This window comes from Lates calcarifer, linkage group LG20 (genome assembly GCF_001640805.2).
Source record: "Lates calcarifer isolate ASB-BC8 linkage group LG20, TLL_Latcal_v3, whole genome shotgun sequence".
NCBI classification, from domain to species: domain Eukaryota; kingdom Metazoa; phylum Chordata; class Actinopteri; family Centropomidae; genus Lates; species Lates calcarifer.
Window position 1 is genome coordinate 20,664,045 of NC_066852.1, and position 24,783 is coordinate 20,688,827.

Genomic DNA, 24,783 nt, shown 5'->3' on the forward strand with positions numbered 1-24,783 from the left:
CTCCCAATACTACAGATCTAATGCTTTTTTTCAGCTACAGCTTCCTGTTCAGCAGCATTTCAGCTTTTCAGTGTAAAGCAAAAATAAAAGTCAAATTCTGTAGTGGTTTTGTTAAATCTAGACCTTGATCCCTTTGTACTCAAAACAGTTTTAGAGCAGTTTTGTGTGAACATTTATCTTGTTTTGCTAAACACATGAACAGGTTTCAGGTGCCTCTTTTTGTTTGCTAGAGCTATACTGTTTTTCATTTCTCAGCCATCAGTCAATTTTCCCTGAATTTAACAGACACAAAAGACCGGATGTGACCAGCCATTGTGCTCATAAATTAGGGTAGGGTACATTTTTTGGACATCATGTAGCTCTGCACTGTGCTGTTAAACAGGAGTGAGTTACAAAGTGAAAATCGGGCTTGGTTGTGTTGTGTTGATCAACTTCATCAAAATAGTGTTTGTATTTTTTCCAAGCGGCCATGCTCAAGGGCAGAGTGAAAAGCTGGACATTGCAGGGAGAAAACACAGTATTATTTATATATAGGGATTAACAACTGTCCATATTGCCCCTTTCCGGAGCCAGAACTATCCTGAGAAAAGTTTCAAAGCAGCTGTTGCTTTCCTTTGCTTTGACACAGTTTCTATCTAGAGAAAGCAGGGTGATCCATCCTTATCAGGCCTTATCAGCTCCAGAGGTGTTGTCTCTAGCTATTCCTCTGACTTCAGGGTCAACTAGACAGTTTCACTAGCTGTATGACGTTGTTTGTTTCTTCTTTTTTCTTTTTTCTTTTTTTTTTTTTGCTCAACTGATGATGACAGCTACAGATATCATCTTTATTTCACTGTTTATCGCCTTGTTATTCTCGATCTCATTTCCTGCTTTGTGTTTCAGTGGGAGAGAGGGACAGACAGTCTAGACGCTGACAGAGGGGCGAGAGGAGAATCGATTGAAGCATACAAGAGCAATTTCACATCTTGTCCCCCCTGGCTTCAAAAGTAGAGCCTCAGCAGGCATTTTGAGGGTGCACACCAATATTTGTGTGTCAGTGTATGTGCAAACGTGTTTATGTAAAACACCAAATAGTTAGTGGATCATCAGAAGAACTAAGTGGATTTCATTGCCGCGTTCACCTTCACGGTTCCTCTTCTCACCGCCTCTCTCTGACCTTCGTTGTTCCTTCTTTGAATCCTCTTCGAGTCTCTCTCCGTTCCCTCTCGTGCTCTCTCATTTCCTCCCTCAGTCCCTTGGGCTTGCCTCCAGGAGTGTCAGCGTTTCCTCTGTCCTCCCATAGCATCAGACCCCGTCATCACTATCATGGTGTCTGTACAGTATCAGCACTTTGGTGGTGATGTGCAATACAGGAATCTGCAAATCTTTGTTGTGTTTTTCTCTGCTCTCACTGTTAAATTTCTCTCTATGTTAGTCACGTCCACTTTGCTCTTCATTTTACATGTTCTATTTCTCGCCCTTTGAAAGCATTTATCTGGGTTTTATCCTCCCTGATGAGATCAGGACAGCTGAGCCTGATGTGGGGATGTTTTCAACCATAAACTGTTACAGATGCTTATAGACACCGGGAAATGTCACAAGAAAAAATGGAGGAAATGTTGACATTCTTTCTCACTTCCCTACATGTCCATCTGTCTTTAATTTTCTTTTGACTTTTACTACTTACTACTTGCATTGAGAGTCTGTAGGCATTCATACTATAGACAAATGGTCGTGAAGAGTTTAGGTGCTGCTGCCAGACACTGGTCTTAATCTGTCTCGGCAGTCTGTTGTGCACAGGGTTCCAAGAACAGGCCAATTTGAATTTAGAGAGATATGTCCGTGCTTGCAGCAACATGTTGGGGATGAAGTTGTGTCATTAATCAGAGCAGCTAATTAATCATGGGAAATTAATTCTGCTTTCAGCAGAGCATGGCAGTTGCATTCTTTAATTAAGAATAACTGGCAGCGTGTGTAGCTTATAGGTTTGTGTGTGTCTTGTGGCCTCTGGTGTGTGGCTTCATAACTGTGGCTACATTTTGGCACACACAGACGTACTGTGCCCTCAGCTGCTGTGCAGTGTTAAGTGTTATGTGTTTTAAAATCTCACAGTTAATACACCACAGGCAGTGGTAGAGGTGGGCTGCAGTTTTGATCAAGCAAAGTTTGTCATTGGTTGGTTATGAGTGCAGACTCTACATGTAATGTACACAGATTGTCAGTGACTCAACAGCTTTACTGACATTAGCACAGAGAAGCAAAATGCACTGTGCAATGAAAATCTTAGTTTGCTGTAATCTCTGATTTCCATGACTAAAAAAATGTGTAACAGTAAAAAAAGGCAACAAATGCATTGAATATAAACATAATAAAGAATATTAAGATTAGTGTGCAGTTTAGATGCATATACAAATTAAATATAAAAACTCAATGGTGAAGTCAGATGTAAAACAGTAATACTAATTCTAAATGTGCATTACTAGAAAATAAATAGTAGCTATAGTACAATCACATTTTTTCAGTTTGGAACATGAAAGCATTAAAAGTTTTGCACAGGCATCAGCTGGCATGTTTGTGTTTCACAATGAGGAACCTGTGGTGAGGAAGACTGTTGTGACAGAGCAGTTTATCTCTTTCTAACATCTAAAAGTCACACCCATTTTATCAGTCATATAAAAGCATTAAGGATGTGTTGTTATTATGATTCTTCTCAGAGTAAAGTCAAGTCAGATAGTTCCACTGACACTGTTTGAGATACTAAATTCACATATGTTTTATGTTAAAGGAATGGTTTGATATTTCATTTCACTTTTGTGCTGAGACTTGTATGAAATGATTGATACAACAAAAAATATAAGCTTAGCTTAGCATAAACAGCTAGACTGACTATGTCCATAGTTGAAAAATAAATTTTTCCAGTATCTCTAAAGCTCATTAATATCTTATATCCTATCTTTATGCTAGGCTAAGCTAAACACCTGCTCAGCATATACGAGAGTGGTTTCAGTATTCTCATCTAAGTCTTGGCAAGAAAGTGAATAAAATAATATCTCCCAAAATGTCAAACTGTTTCTGCTGTCACAGAGTCCTACACTTTCTTCCATCATTCACTATCTGAACTTTTTACCACTCCTGCTGCTCTTTATTTTCCTTTTAATACCTACATCCTGAAACTAGTTGATATGATTTTCCTGTTGTTCTGGTTTTTGCTGTGGAAAAAGGGAAGAAGCACCAAAATGAGGGCAGCCAAAGACGTGAAAACTGATACAAGCGGTTTTGTGTAAATATTTAGGCAGGTTGAACCTCTTCACTAAGCTAGCTAATCCTGTGTGGTACCATCTTCATCATACCTTTCTCACTCTAATGTAGCACAGTAAAGTTGCATACCACTCCCTTTGATCTCCCAGCCTCCACACACAGTATCCCATCAGTGTGTTGGATGCCAGTGGGTAATGCCCAGTAGTTTACTTCCATTTTGACATGGCTTCCATTTGGCATGTTACTTCAGCCATTCTGAAGTGCGAAGAAGCGAGACATGGAGTAGAGGGAGCGGCAGGAGGCCGCCATGCGCTGTAAACCTGCGTCAACCTCTTGTGACAGCTCTGATCACTGCGAGGAAGTGATAGAAAGAATGTGTGATCAAACGCACCTACCTGCCGTCTGTCAGGAGAGAGGAATGCAGCTCTGGGCATGTGTGTGCGAGTTAAGCGAGACAAGTTTTCAGAGAAGACATTGGGAGGGGAGATGACAGCATGAAAGGGCGCTCTACCTGTTTCTGGAGAGGCGAGAAGCAGCTGATGGATTAAAGGGTTATCTGCATGTAAACGGGGGGAAGGGAGTGATGAAGAGAGAGGACAGAAAGCAGAGAGCTGTCAGGTACAGCGCTGTTGAAACGGCCTATCATGCTCGTTACAGGAAGGAGAGGGAGTAGAGTGGATTCTGGCTGTGATGAGGACGTCAGCATATCAAAGGATAGGTCTTTTTGAATGACACTACAAAAGGACAAAGGCTTGGAGAGAGATATGAGGTATGATGGGGCAATTGAGTAATGTGACATATAACTGATAGCAGTGAGAGCAGCCAAAAGGAGAGAGAGTATTACAGCAAACCCAACACTTCCAGAGCAATAAAGGGTCAGAGTTACATTTTGAAAAAAAGGACAATAAAAGCAAAAATATTCTATATTCTATTATAAATAATAGGTTTTCTGTAATAATTAAAGCATAAATTTTTAGTCTTTGCCAAAGAGAAGTAAATGGAGGGTCTCTTTACTGTGTGCAATTAATCTGCCACAGAATGTTTGATCCTATTGTGAAGAGAAGAAGCCTTAATTTAAAAATGCTATTAGATGTGAAATGTAGCCATTAGCTGCCTCTGCCACAGGAAGTTAGCAAGTGGCATCGGAAAGTGCAGAAAGGTCTGTGGTGTTGGCTCTTACAATCACTCTTACAATAGATACTCTCTTTAATGATTAATGGCCGTAATAGAGTCCAACAGGAAGAAGGTCTGTGTTTTATGTCCACTGACCAGGCCGCTTACTTTGTGCAGGGAACCACAGGAAACAAAGTGCTTATGGTTTTTGATTCCAAGCAACAGGGTCGCACATGGGGCTTCAAAAGTTGGGGAGACTGAAATATTAAAGGCTTATTCTATTTTACAGACAATAAACCTGCAGTGGTTCTGTCCATCTCATGCAAATCAGTCCAATATTCTCTCTTTTAGCTCTGTTTCTGGTCTCCACCGACTCTTGAGAGAAATATTTGGCCCTTTAACTGTTGACTATTTCACGATGTTCACTAAGTTGTCGCTAATTTTGTCTACTGTTTTGTGACAAGCAGGTAGTGTACGGGGGGTTTTCAGACAAACAGCTGTCTGCTGTGGCCGAAAATGACACTATGAGAGCGGTCAAAGTGAACAAAACAGTGAAGTTGCAGGCTGTGCAGCTAAATAATGAGCTGAAACTCATAATGCTCTGTAAAGCAAAGGGAAATCTTTGTAGGTCTGTTACTATGAGTGATCCTTTTCACATCATCACATTATTTTCAGATTTGATAGTTTGTTACAATGAAAATATTGAATATAGCTGTAGTGTTGTGTTTTGTGTCTCAATGATTTGTGTCTCAATCCAGCCCTTCATCCCTCAGACTCTGAGGATAAAAGTAAAAATCCTGGTTGCCATAGCAGAGTTAAATGACTGCTGTCAATTTGATGATAAAGCTATATTATTGTACTGTCATGATTATGTGGGAACTGCCTCTGTGCCTGAATGATGGCAGCAAACACACTGGCCTTGTCACAAAACTTCATCACTCTTAAATTAAAGTTGACATTTCACACTTCAGTCATGTGAAATAGAGGCATTCATAGTATAACATAGTAGCTGCAGCATCAAACCCTGTTAAAGGAACTGCTGGTGCAGTGTGTGTTTTCATCAAACTTCACTGAGCCATGTACTGTAGTATAGAAAACACTGTTAACTTTGTGTCCAATCAGAGCAACAATCAACTAAGAATATACACATAGTCTGAGAGAGAATGAACAAACCTCAGTAAGTGAACTTTCCTCTGGATCACTGTGGAGTGTACAAGTACAAAAGTACAACTCCTGAAAAAACATGTCTTACTTTTGATTGACATGGTTTTTTGGGCTGTGGAATTCCCAAAATGATTTAAATGTGAATCATGTCTTGTGTTTTTGAGGACATTCAGGCTTTGGCATATATTTTTGTTGATCATCCCAGGGCTGATATAGATATATGATGTAGACTGATTGTTTCCCACAGAATTCGATTCTGTTTGTGGCTGTAGCTGACAGGGGTTTAACTTTTATTGTTTAATAATGGGTATCCCCATCTATCCTCCTATATCTTAAGTTGCAATGTAGTACACCAGCCATTTACAGTATTTTGGATACTAGAAGAACTACATCATCTGCACAAAAAAGCATTAACTATAGAATCAGAAAGCCTGATATCAGTACCTGCTTGTTTAATTAGAATTATTAAATCATATATATTTAAAGCCAAAACAGTGTTGGAGAGAAATTTCAGTATCACTATCAAAAGTCTTCTGGAAAATAATAAAGGAATAAATATTGTTGAGTCAACTTACAGAAAAGATGCCTCTTCAGCACTACCAAAAGTACCCATAATACTACTAAAGACCTGTCTGCCTTGTTATGATATAATGGATTATTGTTTTGTGTAGTGAATCCATGAGCACTGTCTGAGACGGCTTCCACATGGTGTATGTGCATAAAAACAGGACAAAACAGCACAGATGACTAACTAGCTCCCTGGTTACCACAAGTGTTGGCATGGCAACCAACAGAGCATGACTGTAGGCATAATCAGCAGGAATAAATCTTGATCAGTCAGATTGCTTGGCTGGAGCTTTCGTTTTACCTGTGTAACAGCAAAATAACACATTTTCTCTCAAGAAAAAAAAAGTTTGGACATGACCTAGCGTGTGGTTTATACATGGTATATACAAACAGTCTGTCTTCAACCTTTGTCCTTAAATTGTTCATCTGTTCTCCCTGTAGCTCACAGAGCCAGCAGATAGCCAGTGTTTTGCATATTGTCTGAGTTGCGTATTACAAGCTGTGGGTAAAGTAGGTTAAAACAAGCCATGACACATTAGCCGTTATGCAGAAGTGTCCCATAAAGATTGTTGAGTTAATAATAAACAAACTTCAGCTGGGTCAAGGTCCTACTGTTTATTTCTAGATCTTTACTGCAGTGGAAAGATCTGTTGCATCCCACAGCACACTATTGTGAGGCAGATGTTATGTGCCTTGACATTAAAGCTTTATCTACGTAGCCTGTAAAGACATCTTAAATTTGTTTTGACTCTTAAAGTGTACGTCCTTGTTAAAACTTATATTAATCCATATTTCCCAGCACCTGTCCCTGTTTCTTTCTGTATGAATTAAATTCAGAAGCCAGATTATTGTCACAGTTTGCATAATGCTGCTTACTCTCATCTTTTAAAGTAACTAACTATTGACAAGTGTCGTGAATTTCCTCAGAAGAAATTCTGAACCAAGACAAAATGTTTCTCTGTCTCTGTCAGTTGAATATTCACTGGTTTTATTTTGGAGATTCTCCTCCTTCTCAGGATGAAAAAAGCCAGCTGGCCATCTCAGCTGATACATTTGTCTTCAGTTAGTACAGTATTAGGCTTTAAAATAAATATTAAAGAGAGCAAATTTAAGGAGGGAAAAGAAAAGAACAAAAGGAAGTCTGAGAAAGTGCCTAAAATCTGATTGCAGTAATGCACTACCCCCCAACACTGTTAGACACACATACTCTCAGAGACTCTGAGATTACAAATCCTTGCCTTGGGCTTTTTTTCTCGTATCACACTATTATCAGTCAGCTATTGTTATGTAACTGCTCTGTCTGTGTGTATGTGTGCCCACAAAGGAAGGAACTCACACAAACCAAAAAAAATCTTTTTTTTATGATATTGTATTCATTATGTTGAACTCAGAATGAGGCTGTTTGATAAATCAAAAGAGTTTATTTTCCTGTGAACTTTCCTGCAGTTTTAAGATCTGAGGAAGTGAAGCTGCAGCTTCTGAAACATGCATTTATCCTGCTGTTCCGGCATGTACAGTCATTCTCTAAAAACACCGTTTTCAGTGTGTTTTAATTAAAGAAAACAATGGCTCCTTGATAGAATTTCTATGGTAATGGGAGCTAATGATTGCAGTATAATTTGTAAAATCACTAAGAGCTTGAAAAGCTGTTTTATTCACTCAGTTTTGACTAATTAAAAATGGGAGGAGAGTCTTTCAGGCTATGCTTTTTCATGTTTTTCTTAAGGTGCTGTTTGTTCACAATTTGTACAGCAAGCCACAAATAGCCTATTACAGCGCGTCTCCCATTTTGTAGCTGTTAATATTCATTTAAATTTGACAGCCAGGAAGCAGTGCCAGAAAGAAAAATGCCTACAAGTAATTATCAATAAAATCAGCCACTGATAATTCATGTGGGATTTGTATTCCCAAAGTGCTGTGTGGCTACATTCTCAAGTTAACAGTCAGATTTTCTCCAGATTTAATGGGCAAGTCAAAGCAGGGCCGGCCACTGAATCCAGCTGGCTTGTTTTAAACAGACCACAGTCAGGCTAATCACCCACCTCCTCTCTTAAATTCATTCATACAGTTAGGAATCCACACTGACAGCAGTGGCTAACCTTACCGCGTAGACTACATATAAAAATGCTTTAATATATTCCCACAGGAAAGCTTCCCACTCTGTAATTTGTTGACTGCTGCAGAGGGTCTAAAGAGCAGCAATACTCTTTAATGCTCTTATAAACATGAGCACACATAAACATACACATGCACACACTCACACACATACACACACTATTGCCTTGAGAAAGACTTGAGAGCAGTACTCAGGGAGGAATAATTATAGATGGCATTGAATTTCCTGCTCTCCACCGTGTGCAAACAGTGTTTAGCCAAGTGGGTTTGCTTACTTCACATGTTTACACCATGGCACTACTTGGCAGCAGGGTCACAATATTGTAGTGTCTGAATGTGTAGTCTGCAGAGGAGGCTTGACAAGCAGGGGGCTGTGTCACCAGTTTCATGCACAAGTAACCTGTTTTGTTATTTTATTATTTTCAGAAGTGGTCAGGAATAGAAGCTGCAGCACCGGGCTGTCTCAGCATTCTGATAGCAGAACTTACAAACGCTTTCACATCCTCACACTGGGAAAGTGTACTACTCACTGTGTTGCTTCTTGCAGCTCTCCACACGCTTTGGTGAAGCCTGCATACTGCTGATTTTTGAGCCTGGTGGTAGGCAAGGACATGCCATGCGTATGCATGAGTAACTGACTGCCTGCAGATATGTGTATGTACATTTATGCATGAATGCATGAGGCAGTGCTCTCTGCATACCTGGAGCTGTTGTGTTTGTTATAGAGAATAGATTGTAATTGAATATACTTTCCCGAGCTGGCTGCGAAACCACATTACCAGCCCTTTTGCAGAAGAGAGTCCAGGGAGAAGGCACAGTGACCCTCGGGGAGAGGGGGGAGGGAGAGGGAAAAAAGAGTAATAGAGACCAGGATTGAGTTAAAATCAGAATGAAGGGCGAAGCAAGAAAAAAAGAAACAATGGACAGAGAAAGCTCTCCCTAAATTAATGGAAAATCCAACCTTAAAGTGTTTTTGTAAGTTGTTGTTCCACCACAGGCAGAAAGCACAGTTTCAATGCTCCTTGGTTTATATTTTTCACGTCTCTGGACTGCAGGGGCCGACACCATTCTTTGAAAAGATATTCCCTCATTTGGTGCTTTGATGTTGACAGAGAGTGTTGTTTCCATTAGGCTCTTGATGTCTGTGAAGGCCACAGCATATGACTCACACAGTTTTGATGCTCATTAAACCATTCAGCAACCTTTACATTTTGTGTGGAAGCGTCTCCATTCATTATATATCTTTCTCTCTAGGGTTCTCCCTTGAATTGTCACCTGTCACCAGAGAGAAAATAGAGAGAGAGAGTGAGTGACCTGACTGAACAGAGAAAGCAAAGAAGGACCGGAAGGGGGAGAGAAACAGATAAAGAGATTGACAGCTGTGTGGCTTGATGATAACAGAAGGGAGGCTGAGTTTACCTTGTTTAATTGAGGCTAGCTCAGTGCCTGTTGTTATTCTGGCCTTGTACATTCCTTCACTGTATATTGTGCAGAGTGAGAGACTGACTGGGGGGGGGGCAGAGTGAAACAGACAGAGCGAGGGAGGGGATGCAGAAATTGTTGCAAAGAGTGGAAGACAATATGATGTGACACAGTGGGAAATGGGCAGGAGGGAGAGAGGAAGGAGGGAGGTGGGGTGGGGGGTAAAGCTATCTTGTAGGTGTTATCAGGTTAAGCCACCCACCACTGGCTGTCGCCATGGTGACACCATGGTAACGACCAGGTGTTCGACCAGGAAGGAGAAAGACCTTGCTTATGTAAAGGGGCTTCCTCTGCGTATTTCTTCATTATTTGTCTTCATCTGTCTCTAAAGGGTGTATGTAAAATACAGCAGATGTTAGCAGATGTAATAACATACATTTTCCATTCAGCAAATCACTCTGCAAATTCCCGCCTTATGGTCTGTATCTTGTTAGTGTAGCTAAAACTGTCCCTTGTGAATCCCAGCAGGGAGCAGAGGTTGGATGTAGCTGTTTTCTTTATAGAGTTTATTTCAGTTTTTAAAAAGGCAATATAAGAAGGGCACACATATGTGGGAGTATCTGGCCCTTAAGGCCTAAAGTATCATGCTGTACAGATACATAAAAAGACAAAAACAGAAGCTCAAAACTATCAAATTCACCTGATCTCCTAGAAGCAGCTTTACCCATGTTTATGTACTGAATGTTCATGGGGTCAGTGCTGAGGTCAAATATGACTTTTCTGATTATCACTGTGTGTGTATGGAGTTTTGTATATATGTATATGTGTGTGTATATGTCTCTGTATGGCTCTTCGATGCTTAAACCTATAAGCTGATTTGATAACGTGCTTACAGAGATCTCTGTTTCAATCCCTTGGTGTTAGCTCTGTTACATCACTGCAGCCGGCTCTGTGTGTGAGTATGTGTATACGTATTCACGTGTGTGTGTGTGTCACTCAGCAGAGTGGGTTTGGTGGGGGTGGGAGCAGGGGGGTATAGGAGGCTAACAGACGCTCAGCACATGGCAACACACTGGCAACAATGACACACACGTGCTGGTGCTATGTGCGCACTGCAGGCCAGACACACACATACAGTAAGTAGAGGCAAACACACACCACAGACCTCTTAAAGGCATACTGTACCACCGCTGAGCACACATCACGCCAGCTGCGAGATAACCTCTGATCTGCATCCTAATGGCACGCAGTTTGATTGATATTCAAATTAATGGTTCTAAATGCAAAACACCACATTGTGTTCAATTCAATTCCGTATTTGTCTGATTTAAGGTGAGACACATGGCGCTTAGCAACACTCGATCTTGATCAATTATAGCTAGACATCAAGAATGTTCTGAATAATAATCACAGAGTCAGACAGTGTTGATACTGACACAGCATGTGGTGTGTGATGATTGAAGTGTTTGACCTCTGATCAAATCGCTGCTCATTGTTCATTCACAGTACTTTAAAAATGTCAGATTTTTACTGCTGAAGTCCCAACCACTGATGATAGTAAGTGTGAAAAATAATGATAATATTGGATGACAGTCTCAGCTGAAGTTCAGTCACCTCCAGCTCTCAACAAAGAGTTTACAGCCCTCCTCTCTCTCTGTCCACCACTTAAATTTCTGTCCAGAAATGTGGCTATATTAGCCATGCAAACAGTTCATTTCTGTTTTGGGAATGTGCAGGAATTTGTGTTTCATCAGGATTTGGGGAGGGGATTTGTCTTTTACCACAACTTATGAGTTTGTTGTCCTTTGAATTTTCTCTGTAGCTCATTATTTGCTCTTCTCTGGCTGCAAGAAATCTACTACTAGTATCTTGTGTTAGGTTTCAGTAATGTTAATAAACTTAAGTTCTGTTCCCACCTTAGAAATCATGTAGCTCCAGAGGTGCTGCTCAGTAGCTGAATCTGACCTCTGACCTCTGTGTAAAAGAGACAGAAGAAAGAGGAACAACCTACTAGGAACAAGAGCCTCGCTATTAGTCATTTATTGTTATACTTGGCTGCCACCACTCACTGCTGGGGTAGGCAGGTTGCACATTTTAACAGCGTCCAGTATTCCACACCAGCTAATTGTTTTGTTTTTGTGGGCTGTTTTATGCAGCAAGAGCCAAGTTTGGTTGTGTTGAAGATACTCACAGTCTCATTCAGAAATAATACCAGTCTAAATTTATCTTATGCCTGCACGCCAGAGGGTTTTGATATTGTACTCTGAATGTACTGTAATTGGAAAATGCAGTTAGCCTTCTGAGTATAAATGAAGAAAACTACACAGTTGATAAAATGTGCATATGGCCTTTAATTTGTAGTTAAATGTTGCACTCAGAAAACTTTTTAGTCTACCACATGATAACAATACGAACATCACATGATAAAGTATATGTTTAAACCATTATACAAAAAAGTGAATAAGGCAAAGTGAGGCATCTGCCTTGTGAGTGGTGAAGGTGAGAAGGTGAGAGTGCAAAGAAACAGGATGAAGAAACAAGAGTTAGAGGGATGAGAGAAAAGTGAAGAGGAAGTTGGAGAGACAGATGGGAGCTGATCCTGCAGAAGGATGCTCCTCAGGGTCCTTGAATCCTTCTCCTGTTTCCTATTAAATTACTTAACTTGAATCTCTGTGCTTCCTGATTCGACTGTTTAATGTGACATATTAGACAGTCATTTGTATTATGATTCATCTTATGTATCAAATAATGTTCCTCATATACAGTATATAACATGCCTGTCTTGTTTTTTTATCTGTGTTGCAGATAAACCTGCGGCTTATTCTGGTCAGTGGGAAGACGAAAGAGTTCCTCTTCTCACCCAATGACTCAGCTGCAGACATTGCCAAACATGTCTATGACAACTGGCCGATGGGTAAGTGTCTCCACTCCAATGAGTATCATACCAATACCAACAATCGGTGATTGTCCCGGGCAATGGTAGCTGATAAAGAAGGAGCAGTAGTTACAAGTGCATAATGAAAATGTAATTTTATGATGAATAAAATCATCCTGGTGTGATGCAGCCATTTCTTCAAGTAAATACAGGCCACTCAGACTTTGACTTCCTCTGTGACTTTTGCACTTTGATTTCCTAATTTTCATGCACGCAACACATCTATGTCTTGTGTATTCACACACAAAAGATAGCTGTCTCTGAGCTGTGTTATTTAAATTAGATGTTGATTTGCTTCACATTGTCTTTGCTTTGCTCAATGTTACATTTGCTGTTTTCCCTATATTCTGCACTTGGATAATACAGTAAAGACCCATATTGTGTTATTTTTTAATAAATCACATTATTGCATAAGCACAGCTGCAGCTTGTTTGCACAAGTTGTAATTGCTAATAATTTAGCTGCTAATACATTTGGAGACCAGATGATTTGACTTAATCTTGGCTGTGTTTTCCATAACAATGATAAAGGCAGCTGAGGAGCTAGACTGTGTTTCTACAGAGCCGAGATCACATTCAAACCCACAGCTAATTACTCACATGTAGGTCTATGTAGCAGTATGGGAATGTGCAAGTCTTTGGTGTAGGGTAATTAGATTGCACTCCTCCTTTCAGCTCGATTATCATTGCGTACAGGAATGTGGGATTGCAGGACAGCCGCCTCCTTTCTATGATACACCCACTCCCTAAGTGCTGCTACACCAGTGTCAGAATCCATCTGATAGCCGACCTTACACCACCTTCAGATCTGAACAGACTGTAGCCTTTTCCCACGGTGTTGTGAATGTTTAGGAGAAGCCCACCCTGTGTGAAGAACTATAAATTATACAGATAGACTCAGATTCTCCTCCACAAGAGGAGTTTTCCTTTCCGTCCTGTCGGTTTTGCAAGTAGTGTTCCTCCCAGACAACGGATCTGAACCCTGTGAGACCCAGAGCAGGCACTCAGTCAGCACCAACACCCTCTGTTTAGCTGGAGACAAACATCTGGTGGCCAGACTCTGCCGCTGTGTTAACTCCCACCCTCCCCGCTGTTTTCTCTCTCATTTAATGCCTTCACTTTTTGTCCTTCCCAAGCCACACCTTTTCTCCTTTTGCACCGAGTCTTTCTCACATTCTGTAGTGCATCCCACAAAGCCCACATATTATACATTCTGCATGTAAAAATCTAAAATAAAGGCCATGAATGTCTTAAAATATCTTCAACGCGGTTGTTTTTTTCCACGATGCAATGACAGATTTCACTCTACTGTACGTCTTAGATTGGCACAAAACTGGAAGAGTATGGTAGCTTTTCATCATATCTGCTCTGCTGAGCTGAATACAGATACCCTTACCGCAACATTATCTAACTATTTTACCTTAAAATAACCGTTTCAGAGTCATTTTGATGGTACACTGACTTGTAATAGGAAGAATGGTGCCTCCGTCTTTCCCACTCCATGCCCCGAACGTCTGTTCTTGCAGTATGTAACTTAGGTGAGCAGGTAAGATCTCCTTTGTGAAGTGCACAGCTAAGTGAGAGTCAGCGTCCTAAACTGTCAGAATCTGGCCAAGCAAGTATAAGAGTAATGTCAAACTGTAAATTGGTTAAAAAGTCTTTAAAAACCACCATTCATCTCCGATATCTGGCAAGGATATCTGGTGACTTTTAAAAGAATTACAAACAGCGTTTGGCTCCTGGTTCAGAGGAATATAGACTGTTCATCCATGTTTCTGTTCAGTGAGTGGGGTTACGTAGTTGGAGCTCTGGTCGAGCAATTGATAGACTTTGTTTAATGTATGTGAGCTGTTAGCCTCTAAGAGTATGGTGCTTCCAGAGACCTTAACCACTCAGACTCTGAGCCCAACAAAATGACAATGTGCCCTCGTCCCGTACTAATTACCACTTGTGGCTGTGGAAGATGTTGTTGATCAGAAAAAGGAACATATAGTGTATAGCTTTAACAACTAAATTCCTTGTGTTCTTTTCTAAATCAGTAATCAAGAGTTTTGGAACCTTCATCAGCAATGTTGAATCAGATACTGACTTTGTTTACTTTGGTATTTAAAACAAAATCAACCACAGGTAGCAGTAAAAAAGTTTAAAGTGTTATTTAACTTGATTGTTCTCAGTTTATATTTTTAAAATGATACAATAATATAATGAGGAAGAAGACAAAGATGAGATAAGCAGGAAAGCAGAAATATATAAAGGTTTTCATTGATGTTGACTTTTCTCTTAACTCTCTCTTCTCTTTCCATCTCTCTGCCATTTTTTCTTTCAGACTGGGAGGAGGAGCAGGTCAGCAGTCCTAACATCCTGAGGCTGATCTACCAGGGACGTTTTCTACACGGCAACGTAACACTAGGAGGTGAGAAAACACAAAAAGTACATCCACCCCCGTCCCCTGCCACAAAAAAGTCACACTTATAGACATACACACGAAATCACAGCAGTGTGTTGCTGGAAAGTTCTTTGCTGTTCTCATCTTTTTCCTGAGCCGCAGAACAGAGGTACCTCAGTGCTCTGGACAAGCCTGCTTTGACGGAGAGAGGGAGGAGAGAGGAAATACAGAAAAAGAGGGGAAAGAGACTGGTCAGGAAAGGGGCAAGACTGGCGTTAGAGTAGACCTCAGGCAGCACAAAGAGGAGGCAGGGGTGGGGGTGAAAATGAATGCTGTAAGTGAACGCAGAAAGACGAAGCTTCTCCCTAGCTTGTAGGCTTTTTCGTCCACTTAACCCAATTCTGATTTTACTGATGTGTGTTTTTTTTTTTTCATGTGGTTAATGGGGTTATGGCTGTCCCTAACCCTTTTACACTCATCCCATTACTGCCATCTATCTGATAATTCCCTTATCGTTGGTTTAACGTGTTTGCATGCTGACACAGAATCCTCTTAAAGTCGAGCCAAAAACTCCCTGGTGGTTTTGAAATGCAAACACAGACACCGCACACACACGTGAAAGCGCACGTCACATGACTGATAAGCAGTTTTGGGAGAGTAACAGAGCTCCAAGAACTGCAGCTAAGACTATTTAGTATGTGTAAGGGTGTTTATTTAATCAAATATCACAGGAGGACTAATTCTACATGTTGTATTACAAAGCATGGAATAATCAGAGTGAAAGTCGTTTTTCTTTTCTTCCTGGCAGCCACTGATTTCCTTTAACTTTGATGTAAAAATAAACTACTAAATAGCTTTAGATAGGTAATCCGCTCCAGTGAACATCATGCACAGTCAAAGTTATATTATTGTTGTGAGGTAATGGAATTGAAAGTAGGACATGGTGATACAGTATGGTTAAAATCAATATTACAGTATTGACATGGATATTTTCTGATATCAGTGTTGTAATATGGCAAATACAGGAAAAAATCAATGACTGTTTTATGCGCTACATGTGATCAAATACTTCCTGAGTGTAAAATCAAACTGGCAATAGCTGATTTTGATTGTCATTGATTTGGACAACATAAATAACGTACAATTATGTCATCACAATATATTTTCAACTCTTGTTCTCAGCCACTGTTGGCAAAATTGAATTAATTAGAAGTGGGTCTTTTCTCTCCAGTGATTTACTCAACACATTTCAAGTGGTGGGCAATGGTTCAAGCTATTTGAGGAAATATGAACAGCAGTCAGTCATCCTGGGTGAAATAAATGACATTGTTCACATATTTTGTTTACATAAAGATTTATATTCTTGGCCACTTCAGGCCCTTTCTTTTCCTGCAAAATTATTATTCTGTAACAAAATGACCTTGCATTTTGGCCTTTCCCATTTTTACCCTCAGCCTAAATGTAGTTGGTAGCTTTTCTCTCTTTTTTGACCTACGATTCATTGCTGACCTTAACTCTTTACAGTGTGGCATAATTTGTATTCTGCTATTACAGAGAGCAGCTGAAGAGTCAGGTGATGCTGATGGTGAATGACTTTGCAAAGGCAGATATACTGTAGCTCAGTGAATAACCTCTAACTCTCCTGTCTGTCTCTCTCACTTCTCCCCCCTCTAGCCCTCAAACTGCCCTTGGGGAAGACCACAGTGATGCATTTAGTTGCCAGAGAGACTTTGCCTGAGCCAAATTCCCAAGGTAACCAGCTCTCTGTCTCTCCCTTCTTTCCTTTCAGGAGGCCTTTCACACGCTGAACAACTTTAAATGTTCTGCTCCCAGCCATTATTTATCTCCACACATGGCTTCTGTTTTAGGAACAGCCACTGGTGCAAATAATTGGCCCCCTTAAATGTATCCCCAAGATACAGCGCACTGTGTAGAATATACAGCAAATATAAATCATATTAGGAGACAGGTCTCCTTTTTGTGATTGTGTTGTAAGGAGGTGATTGTATGAGGAGACGGGGGCTGACTCCAGCTGTGGATTAGACCTGGCAAATGTGGAAAGCATTTGTCTCTACTAGTATTTTTACCCAACTCAAACAGTCTTGCTATTTTCATTTCAACTCGCAGTAGTGATAAAATCTATTCAGAGGCTTGTGTATTTTCTGTAAAATGCTGGTTACGATGATAAAGAGTGAAAGACTGGGATATGGCAAACCTCTACATTGTTGACAAGCAGCAGCCTGGCAGCAGTGGGAGTGGAGTTACTGATGATAGTGAATCTGAAGCGCTTAGTATTTAAACATCGTCTTCACTGGGCAAACTAACATTAGCTGATCTTTAAATTTCAGAAGTTGGATGTTGTTAGCTAATCTGTGATCCTTGCTCAGACATGTCATTTAATTAAACAACTTTATCCTTGTAGTTGAAAATGCCTCCCGGGGCATCAGGGAGATGCAAAGTGTAAATAACAGCTGAGCTCAGCTGATGAAAATGTTGTGTAATCATTCTAAACATTTTTCATGTCTGACATTAGCGGGAAAAATATTTACTGTTTAATGCCAGCCCTCTCTCTCTCCAAGCAGAGTTATTACTGCTTATGGATCATTAAGACATGAACATTATTTACAAGGTAAATGAGCCACAGCCTGTCCAGCTTCTGTTTGTCAAGACAGGCGAGCTGCAGGGCACTCAGGTGAGCTCTGATGTCCACAAGTTAAGGAGCTGAATGAAAAGTGGTATGTGAAAAGGTGTGGGAGCTCCATCAGCGACTGTATCTTCTTTATTTCGCTGCTTCTCCACACACAGCCTGTTACTCTGTAGTTTCACGCAGCTGAATTCACAATATATTTTCTCTCACTTACATATATTTCTCTTTGTAGTCAGACAAGTATGAAATTGTGACTTAATTGCAGCACATAAACACTACATTCATGAAAAAAATGGGATTTTATCATCACAACGTCGTCTGACAAAATCAACAGAAATCCAGGTTAATGACAACAGCTCTGCTACATATTCAGCTGTGTGGGTATTAAAAATGAATGATGACAGCGAAAGTTAGAGACAGCTAAAGTGACTTCACTGTCACACGGCCCCAGATGTCAGTTTAGCTCGTACACTGGAGGTTGCTTTAGAAACGCTGCGTTTTGTGGGGAGAAAAAAGCTGTTTCAGTCTGGATGGACTTCTGAAATAGAGAGGAAAAGATGTGTATACAAATTTATTGACTTCATGAGGATGTCCTCTATGGCTGGCTCAACTTTATCGACCTGTATGCCTGTGAAACTGGCCTCCAATCACATTTGAATGTAAAATGTTTTCAAATGATATGTCACCTTTTGCAGTGTATCTGGCTGGGTACCTGTCTGCCTGCATAGGATCAGTGTTTGTCATGATGATGACGTTTGTTTGTGTGTGTGTGTGTGTGTGTGTTCCCAGGTCAGAGGAATAGAGAGAAGACCGGGGAGAGTAACTGCTGTGTCATTCTGTAAATACACACCTCCGCCGCTGGGCCTCCACCCTCCTCATCCGTTCTCGCCCTTGACGTTCTGGACCTTATGAGCTTGTCCCCCTGTCCTGGAGCCTGTCCACCAAGCGGATATGCATACAAACACACACACACACACACACACACACACACACACACACATTCTCTTCCCTTTTTCTTTCTCTTCCCTCTCTCATACATTCAACACATACATGGAAAGACAGCAGGCTCAGTCAGGCTGATCCAGGACGCAGAGTTGGGAGCAGGAAGTTGATTAACGATAGAGTTGATTCCTTTGTTGTACTTGATTTGTTGTCAGAACTGAAAATTAGAGGAAGGAACTGGATTTGCATGTTTTTTTTCTTTCTTTCTTAATGCACACCTTTTTAAGCCTTCTGTCATACACACACACACACACACACATATATATATATATTTATATATATGTATACAGTAGACATACACACATTGTCAAGCCATCCTCAGCTGGTCTGTTTAAAGTCAGTCTCTAACTGGCTCCTCATTCTAGCTGGTTGTAATAGTAATGCAGTGCCCGAGTTTGTGTGTGTGGCCTTGATTTCCCACACAGACCGCTGAGAATTTTAACCACTAACGACTCACCAACATACAAACACACACAAACACACACACACACACAAGGGACACCCTGTCTACACGTCCAACCATATGTGCTTGTGTGATCTCCCTCAGTGCAGCAGACGAAGCTTAGACGTGCCTGATCAGAGAACTCAAACCAGGACACATGCGCAAACACAGACATGCACACACATGCAAGTACACACATACACACACACACACACACACACACACACACCTGTGTCCTTTATACTGCCCTCCTCTGCATGTGCCCTTAAAGGTCACAAGAGAGAAATTCTTCCTTCTTATCTGCAGAGCGCTGTAGAGACCGAACACATCCTACTCTCTCAGTTGTCACATTTTAGCCAAACAAAGCCTAAACAAACAAACAAATAGACAACAACCAGCATTGGTGGTCTTGTTTTGGTTATTTGTTTGTCCATGACATTTGTGACTGTGTTTTGACAGTCCATGCATATTAATGACCGACCAGTGTTGTGATTAATTAAAAAAAAAAAAAAAATCATGCCAGTTTTCTTCCCTGATGTACCCCCCACCCCCCCACCTCTTTCAAGGAAAGGCTAGTCGTGCTCCTTTTCTTAACAGTGTTGTGAAGGATCTCTTTGACAGTCGCTGTCCTCGCAGGGAAATTAATTCTGAATGAAAATGCTCCTTTATTTGTCTTAATTTGCTTCTTACTCTCTCCTTAATTCTCTCTCTCTGCATTAATAAGTCCATTTTGCACAACTGAAGCATGTGCTCCTTCATCAGATTAATAAAAATGTATAAAAAGTTTTATGGTTTTATTTTATATTTTTCCAATGGAAGTAATGTTCCAAACTAAGGTAACGTGTAGAATATATTTAATATGAATCTTATATAGAACATGATGACTCTAGATCTTGTTGATATACAGTATATTGGTGTTTAGTCTATGATTGTGTATACGGTTAGCTTCTAGCCAGTTCACAGTCACTTGCTGACAATGTCTTGTGCTTAACAGCAGCAAAACCTCCCTAATCATCGACAGACTGTATTTTTATTTTCTTTCTTCTGTGCTCTTTTATTATTATTTTTTCATTTGTTTATAATTTAATGTAATCCTTTTTTTTCTTTGTGGTTTTTTGCTTTAAAAGAATCGCTTTGTAACAGCACTAGGTCTTAAAAAATATTGTTTATATTGATCAGGGTTCAAATCTGTACAGAGATAAACGTTTTCAAATCAATTGTAAATAGCACTAATGCTCCTTCTTCCTCCTCCAAACTTCAAAATGGAATACATCTGTAAACTAAATAAAGGTTATTGAAGTGCACTGCTGCCTTTGTCATGACTCACTGCACTTAAATCAGGAAACTGCTCAGTATCACTTGGTTTTGATGCTGCACTGTTGACACTCAGCAATGGTATTTAACAGCCTTCTAAATCAGAGGTTTTTTTTCTTTTTATTTCACCTGAATGACAACTATGTGGAAGTGGATTGTGTCGTATCTGTGTAGAAACTGTCCTTGTTAGGAAACTGTCAACAGATGAAGTTAAGAGAAACCTTGGTGTAAGTTAATTTAAGACTGTTTAGCTATAATAATCCAGTTGGATTCTTTTCTTACCTCAAGGTAGTAATACCACAATGTAAAAACACGACATCACAAGTATTTTAACTAAATAAAAGTAGTGTGTTCAAGTAAAATGTAGCAAAGGTGTCAAAAGTAAAGTAAAACTATCATATGCATATCACATTAATTTTATTTATCATTATTTTTGTTAATATTATTGATACATTAAGTTGTTAGCAGCATTGTTGAGGTGGAGAAAGTTTTAATATTTTATATATTTCTGAGTACCTATACTACAGAACATATGACTGCAATTATTTAATGATTTTAATCATCTTACAGGAACTAATAGCTGCTGGGTAGCTATAAGCAAAATAACAAAGTACAACACTTGCAATCACTTTGTGGATGTACTCTTGCTTTACTAAGTCTTTTCATTTTCTATTACTCTGTACTCACAATCCACTACATGTCATATGGAGGTTTTTACCCTGCTACATTTGTCTGTCGGATGTAATTATTTCTCATATTAACAGCTAACAAACAAAGACATCACACAATCTTATAAAATACACTGTATGGTCAAAGTTTATTAGTAATACAAACCTTTTTGGCTTGTGATCTCTTTCCAAAAATAATTAATGACTAGGCCTTGTCACATTTAATTCCCTTTTAAACTTCTCAGGTGATTTCATTTAAGTTAGTGCTTAAAGCCCAACAAGGTTCAATTAGCAAATATCTGAGAAACGTCTGAAATTAACAGCAAGACTTTGTATTCTAATCATCTCATGATCCCTCAGATTGACCTCATGACCCCTCAGTTGGAAACCACTTAATAACTGTAACTGTACATCAAAGTAGTTGAAAAATGTTGCTTATTCTTTGATGCATCAGTATTAACAATCTAACACTGTAATAACAATATTAACACTCACGGGGGGCAGTTTTCTGCAGAATAAGTGCTTTTATTTTTGATGCTTTAAGAACATTTTATTAGTGCTTTTACTTGAGCAGAGCATCTGAAATGTTCTTCCACTGCTGTATAAGATTATCATACAGTGTGTGTGGTGTGTTTCTTGTGAGTTGACAGGCAACAGATTAGAGCTTGATGAAGCCTGTTGATGCCTCTTAAAATTAACTCGTAGCAGAATATGTTACTTGTCAGTTGAGACAGAATTGGCTCAGATCAAAGAGAATCAGCAGTGGACTGTCAAAGACTTAACTGAGGCTCACTCACTTTCCGCACACTTAAACATTCAACAAAGTCTGAATACAAAAAAAAAAAAAGAAGAAAGATAGAATTAAATTGCATCTTTTTTTTCTGTGGCAATCATGTGAAGCTGTTGAGTCACTTGTCCGGTTTGCACAACAGTCATTGGGCCAAAGTGCAGCAGGAAAAACAGTGTGGAACGTGGAGTACAGTTCAGCCTGACGATCCGAGAGAACGTGTTGGGCCTCATACTTTGTAAATGACACACTGAGGAAAGTGAGATGCTGCATCACTGTGGGGACAGTTTTAATTACAAAAAATAAATGATTACAGCATTTGACAGCACAGTATGACAGGAATTCTTATTTGCTAAAAAAATATTAAAAGATGGTGGCTGTACTTGTGTTGTCTCCACTGAACTCCTGTGTAGTTTTTTCCTCTCCTCCTCCCTGCTTCTCGTCCCTGCAGTCATGCTGCGTCCACCACACAGTGACTGTAATGTGGGCCAGATATTCAACATGAATACAACTATTCTTCTGTTACTTAGACACACACAGACACACACACACATACACAGAATGAGTCTGGGTGCAGGCAGAGAGGATTGTGGTTACAGTAGTGCCACTCAGGACGGCACATTCTTTTTATTTGTATGACATTAAACCACTCAGTACTGCTGCTTCCTGGCCTCTGAACAATCCACCAGTCTCTTTACACAGAGATATTATTGTTTCAAAAGTAGCGTGAGTCGGCATGAGTAAACATTTTGCAGAATTATTTAAATATTTGTGACATTTACATCAGTGACATTCAAGATTATATCTCTAAATATGAATAAAACTGATATCATTTCATGTATCTGACACTAACTGCTGACAACTATTTATTCATTTATACTTATTTAATGTTTATTTGTTGGGAAAATAGAGTATACTAAGAGAATTACACAATAGTTTTCCAAAGCAATGCACTTATAGCTACTTCAAATATTGCACATACATATATGTAGATCTGTACATATATACACACATACACACCTAATATTAGACTGTCTGTGTTTAGTCTCACTTTTTACAGATTTATATTTACAGTTCTACTAATTTTTAAAACATGTTTGCCAAATTTCAGTTGAGGATCCAACATTAGACCAAGATATCTGACATGAACAGTGTGTAAAATAAACAGGGACTGGCAGGTTGGCGGGCTCATGTGGGGGAACTGCTTCCAGAAAGCTACATATTTGTTACTCATGCTTGGATGGATTATATAGACAAGAATATTGTAATGAGGTAACATCCACCAAGATAAACAGCATTCTCTTTGCTCTTTAAGACCCATTGCAGTAAGACTTGAGGATGGCACCATCTTCTGGCAAAATACCCATATAGCATCATTACTGCTGCCAGCTCTGTAAATGCACACACTAGAGGGGTTTTGGATAAAATCTTCCACTAACTGACATATATAATATGAGGTCAATTATTTTGGCGCACTCTATATTAGGAAACATAACTTTATCTATATCCTTTTGTTCACAATGTTCACTGCATTTATTTCAGCTTGAGAGGAAATATATGCTACTGTTGGTTTTAAAATGTCCCTCTGTAATATATAAATGTTTACTATAAGCTCTTTCTTAATGTTTAACTTACTGTATCTTGCTTGGAAGTCTCACTATGCTTGCTTTGGTTATAACTGTAGATTTCTTAATTTCTCATTTGATAAAGGTAATCCTGTTTTAAATTAATTTCTTTGAACATTTTCCACATTTAATTGGACAGCTATAGTGGAAAGAGTCAAGAGGTGACATACGGGAAAGAATTTGAACCTGGATTGCTGCAGTGAGGACTCAGCCATAATGTTACATTCCTAACCAGGTGAGCCACCAGAGCACTCCAAGGATCTCTCAGATTTTCAGATCACTGTCAAATCACTGCACTCCAAGTATATTTGTATTACTTATCTTTCAGAGGCATTTAAGAACCTTGAAATAATCCTTGATGGAAGTAATTTAGATGTTTTCTCCTTTTCTAAATTTAGATAATAGTTGGATTATGGCTGAAGGCTTTTTGTCCCTGTGCTGGATTCCACATATTTCTACTGAAAATGATAAGATGACACTTAAATAAACCGAATAAGAAGAATGAGAGAGCATGGCCTCAAAAAATAAAAAAGTCTGTGAAAGTGAAATATGCACACCCCCCTTTACACATATTTCCTGTAATTTTGGATGACTAAAATTTCAAGACTTCCAGCTTCCCATAGGCTCTGCCACCATAATACAAAAAACATTCTTTACATTGAATTTAGACTCAATTCAGGCAAAGTTGGAACTTTTCAGTGTTTTAAATCTCAGTGGTTATGTGTATGATTTAGTTTTAATATTGTGCTATATGCACAAAAAGGAGAGTTTCTTTTAAGTCATTTCTCTTCTCCCTTTTCTCCCCAAATAGCTAGCCGTCTACACCATATTCTTTTGTTTCTCTTTCATGCAATAATTATTTATATATGTATGCTGTCTATTGTTCGGTTTTGACAGGCTGTGTCTGATGTGTCTGCAGCTCCTCTCTCTCTCTGTTTTGATTTTCAAGTGGATGGAAATATTATGTGTTCCACCACAGCCCAAAATTATTCAGGCAATATGATGTTTCAAACTATGTCGCTGCCATCTGTGTCCCACAGTTTGAGCCTGTTCTTACTATGCTACACATCATAACATTTCAGTCTACAACTACAGGACTAAAAAAGAATCGTGTTGTTTTTGTAATGGCATCTGCTTACATTTTAAGCACAGGAAAAACAGGTAAATTTAGAATGGCTTTTTATTTTGGGATTAAATCATTACTAGTGCACTGAACAGATACAACCTTCAGTATGCAGTTGGTTGCAATCTGCAACCTCACCACTAGATGTTACTAAATCCTACACACTGGTCCTTTAACCACTTTGTTCTGCCATATATACTCATTAATTTTTCATTCATCAAAACAACAAGACAAGGT

The 24,783-nt window shown here is 39.4% G+C and overlaps 1 protein-coding gene across 1 annotated transcript in view; it reads left to right on the top strand.

Moving 5' to 3' along the window:
- The window catches only part of ubl3a (ubiquitin-like 3a), a 35,560-nt gene extending 15,227 nt beyond the window's left edge, over nucleotides 1–20,333 (top strand). The window contains exons 2-5 of the mRNA XM_018691945.2: nucleotides 12,424–12,532; nucleotides 14,879–14,965; nucleotides 16,613–16,690; nucleotides 18,375–20,333. Coding sequence (XP_018547461.1) covers nucleotides 12,424–12,532; nucleotides 14,879–14,965; nucleotides 16,613–16,690; nucleotides 18,375–18,427 — 327 coding nt within the window. The 3' untranslated portion in view covers nucleotides 18,428–20,333. The remainder of the gene's footprint in view (nucleotides 1–12,423; nucleotides 12,533–14,878; nucleotides 14,966–16,612; nucleotides 16,691–18,374) is intronic.
- Nucleotides 20,334–24,783: the final 4,450 nt, after the last annotated feature.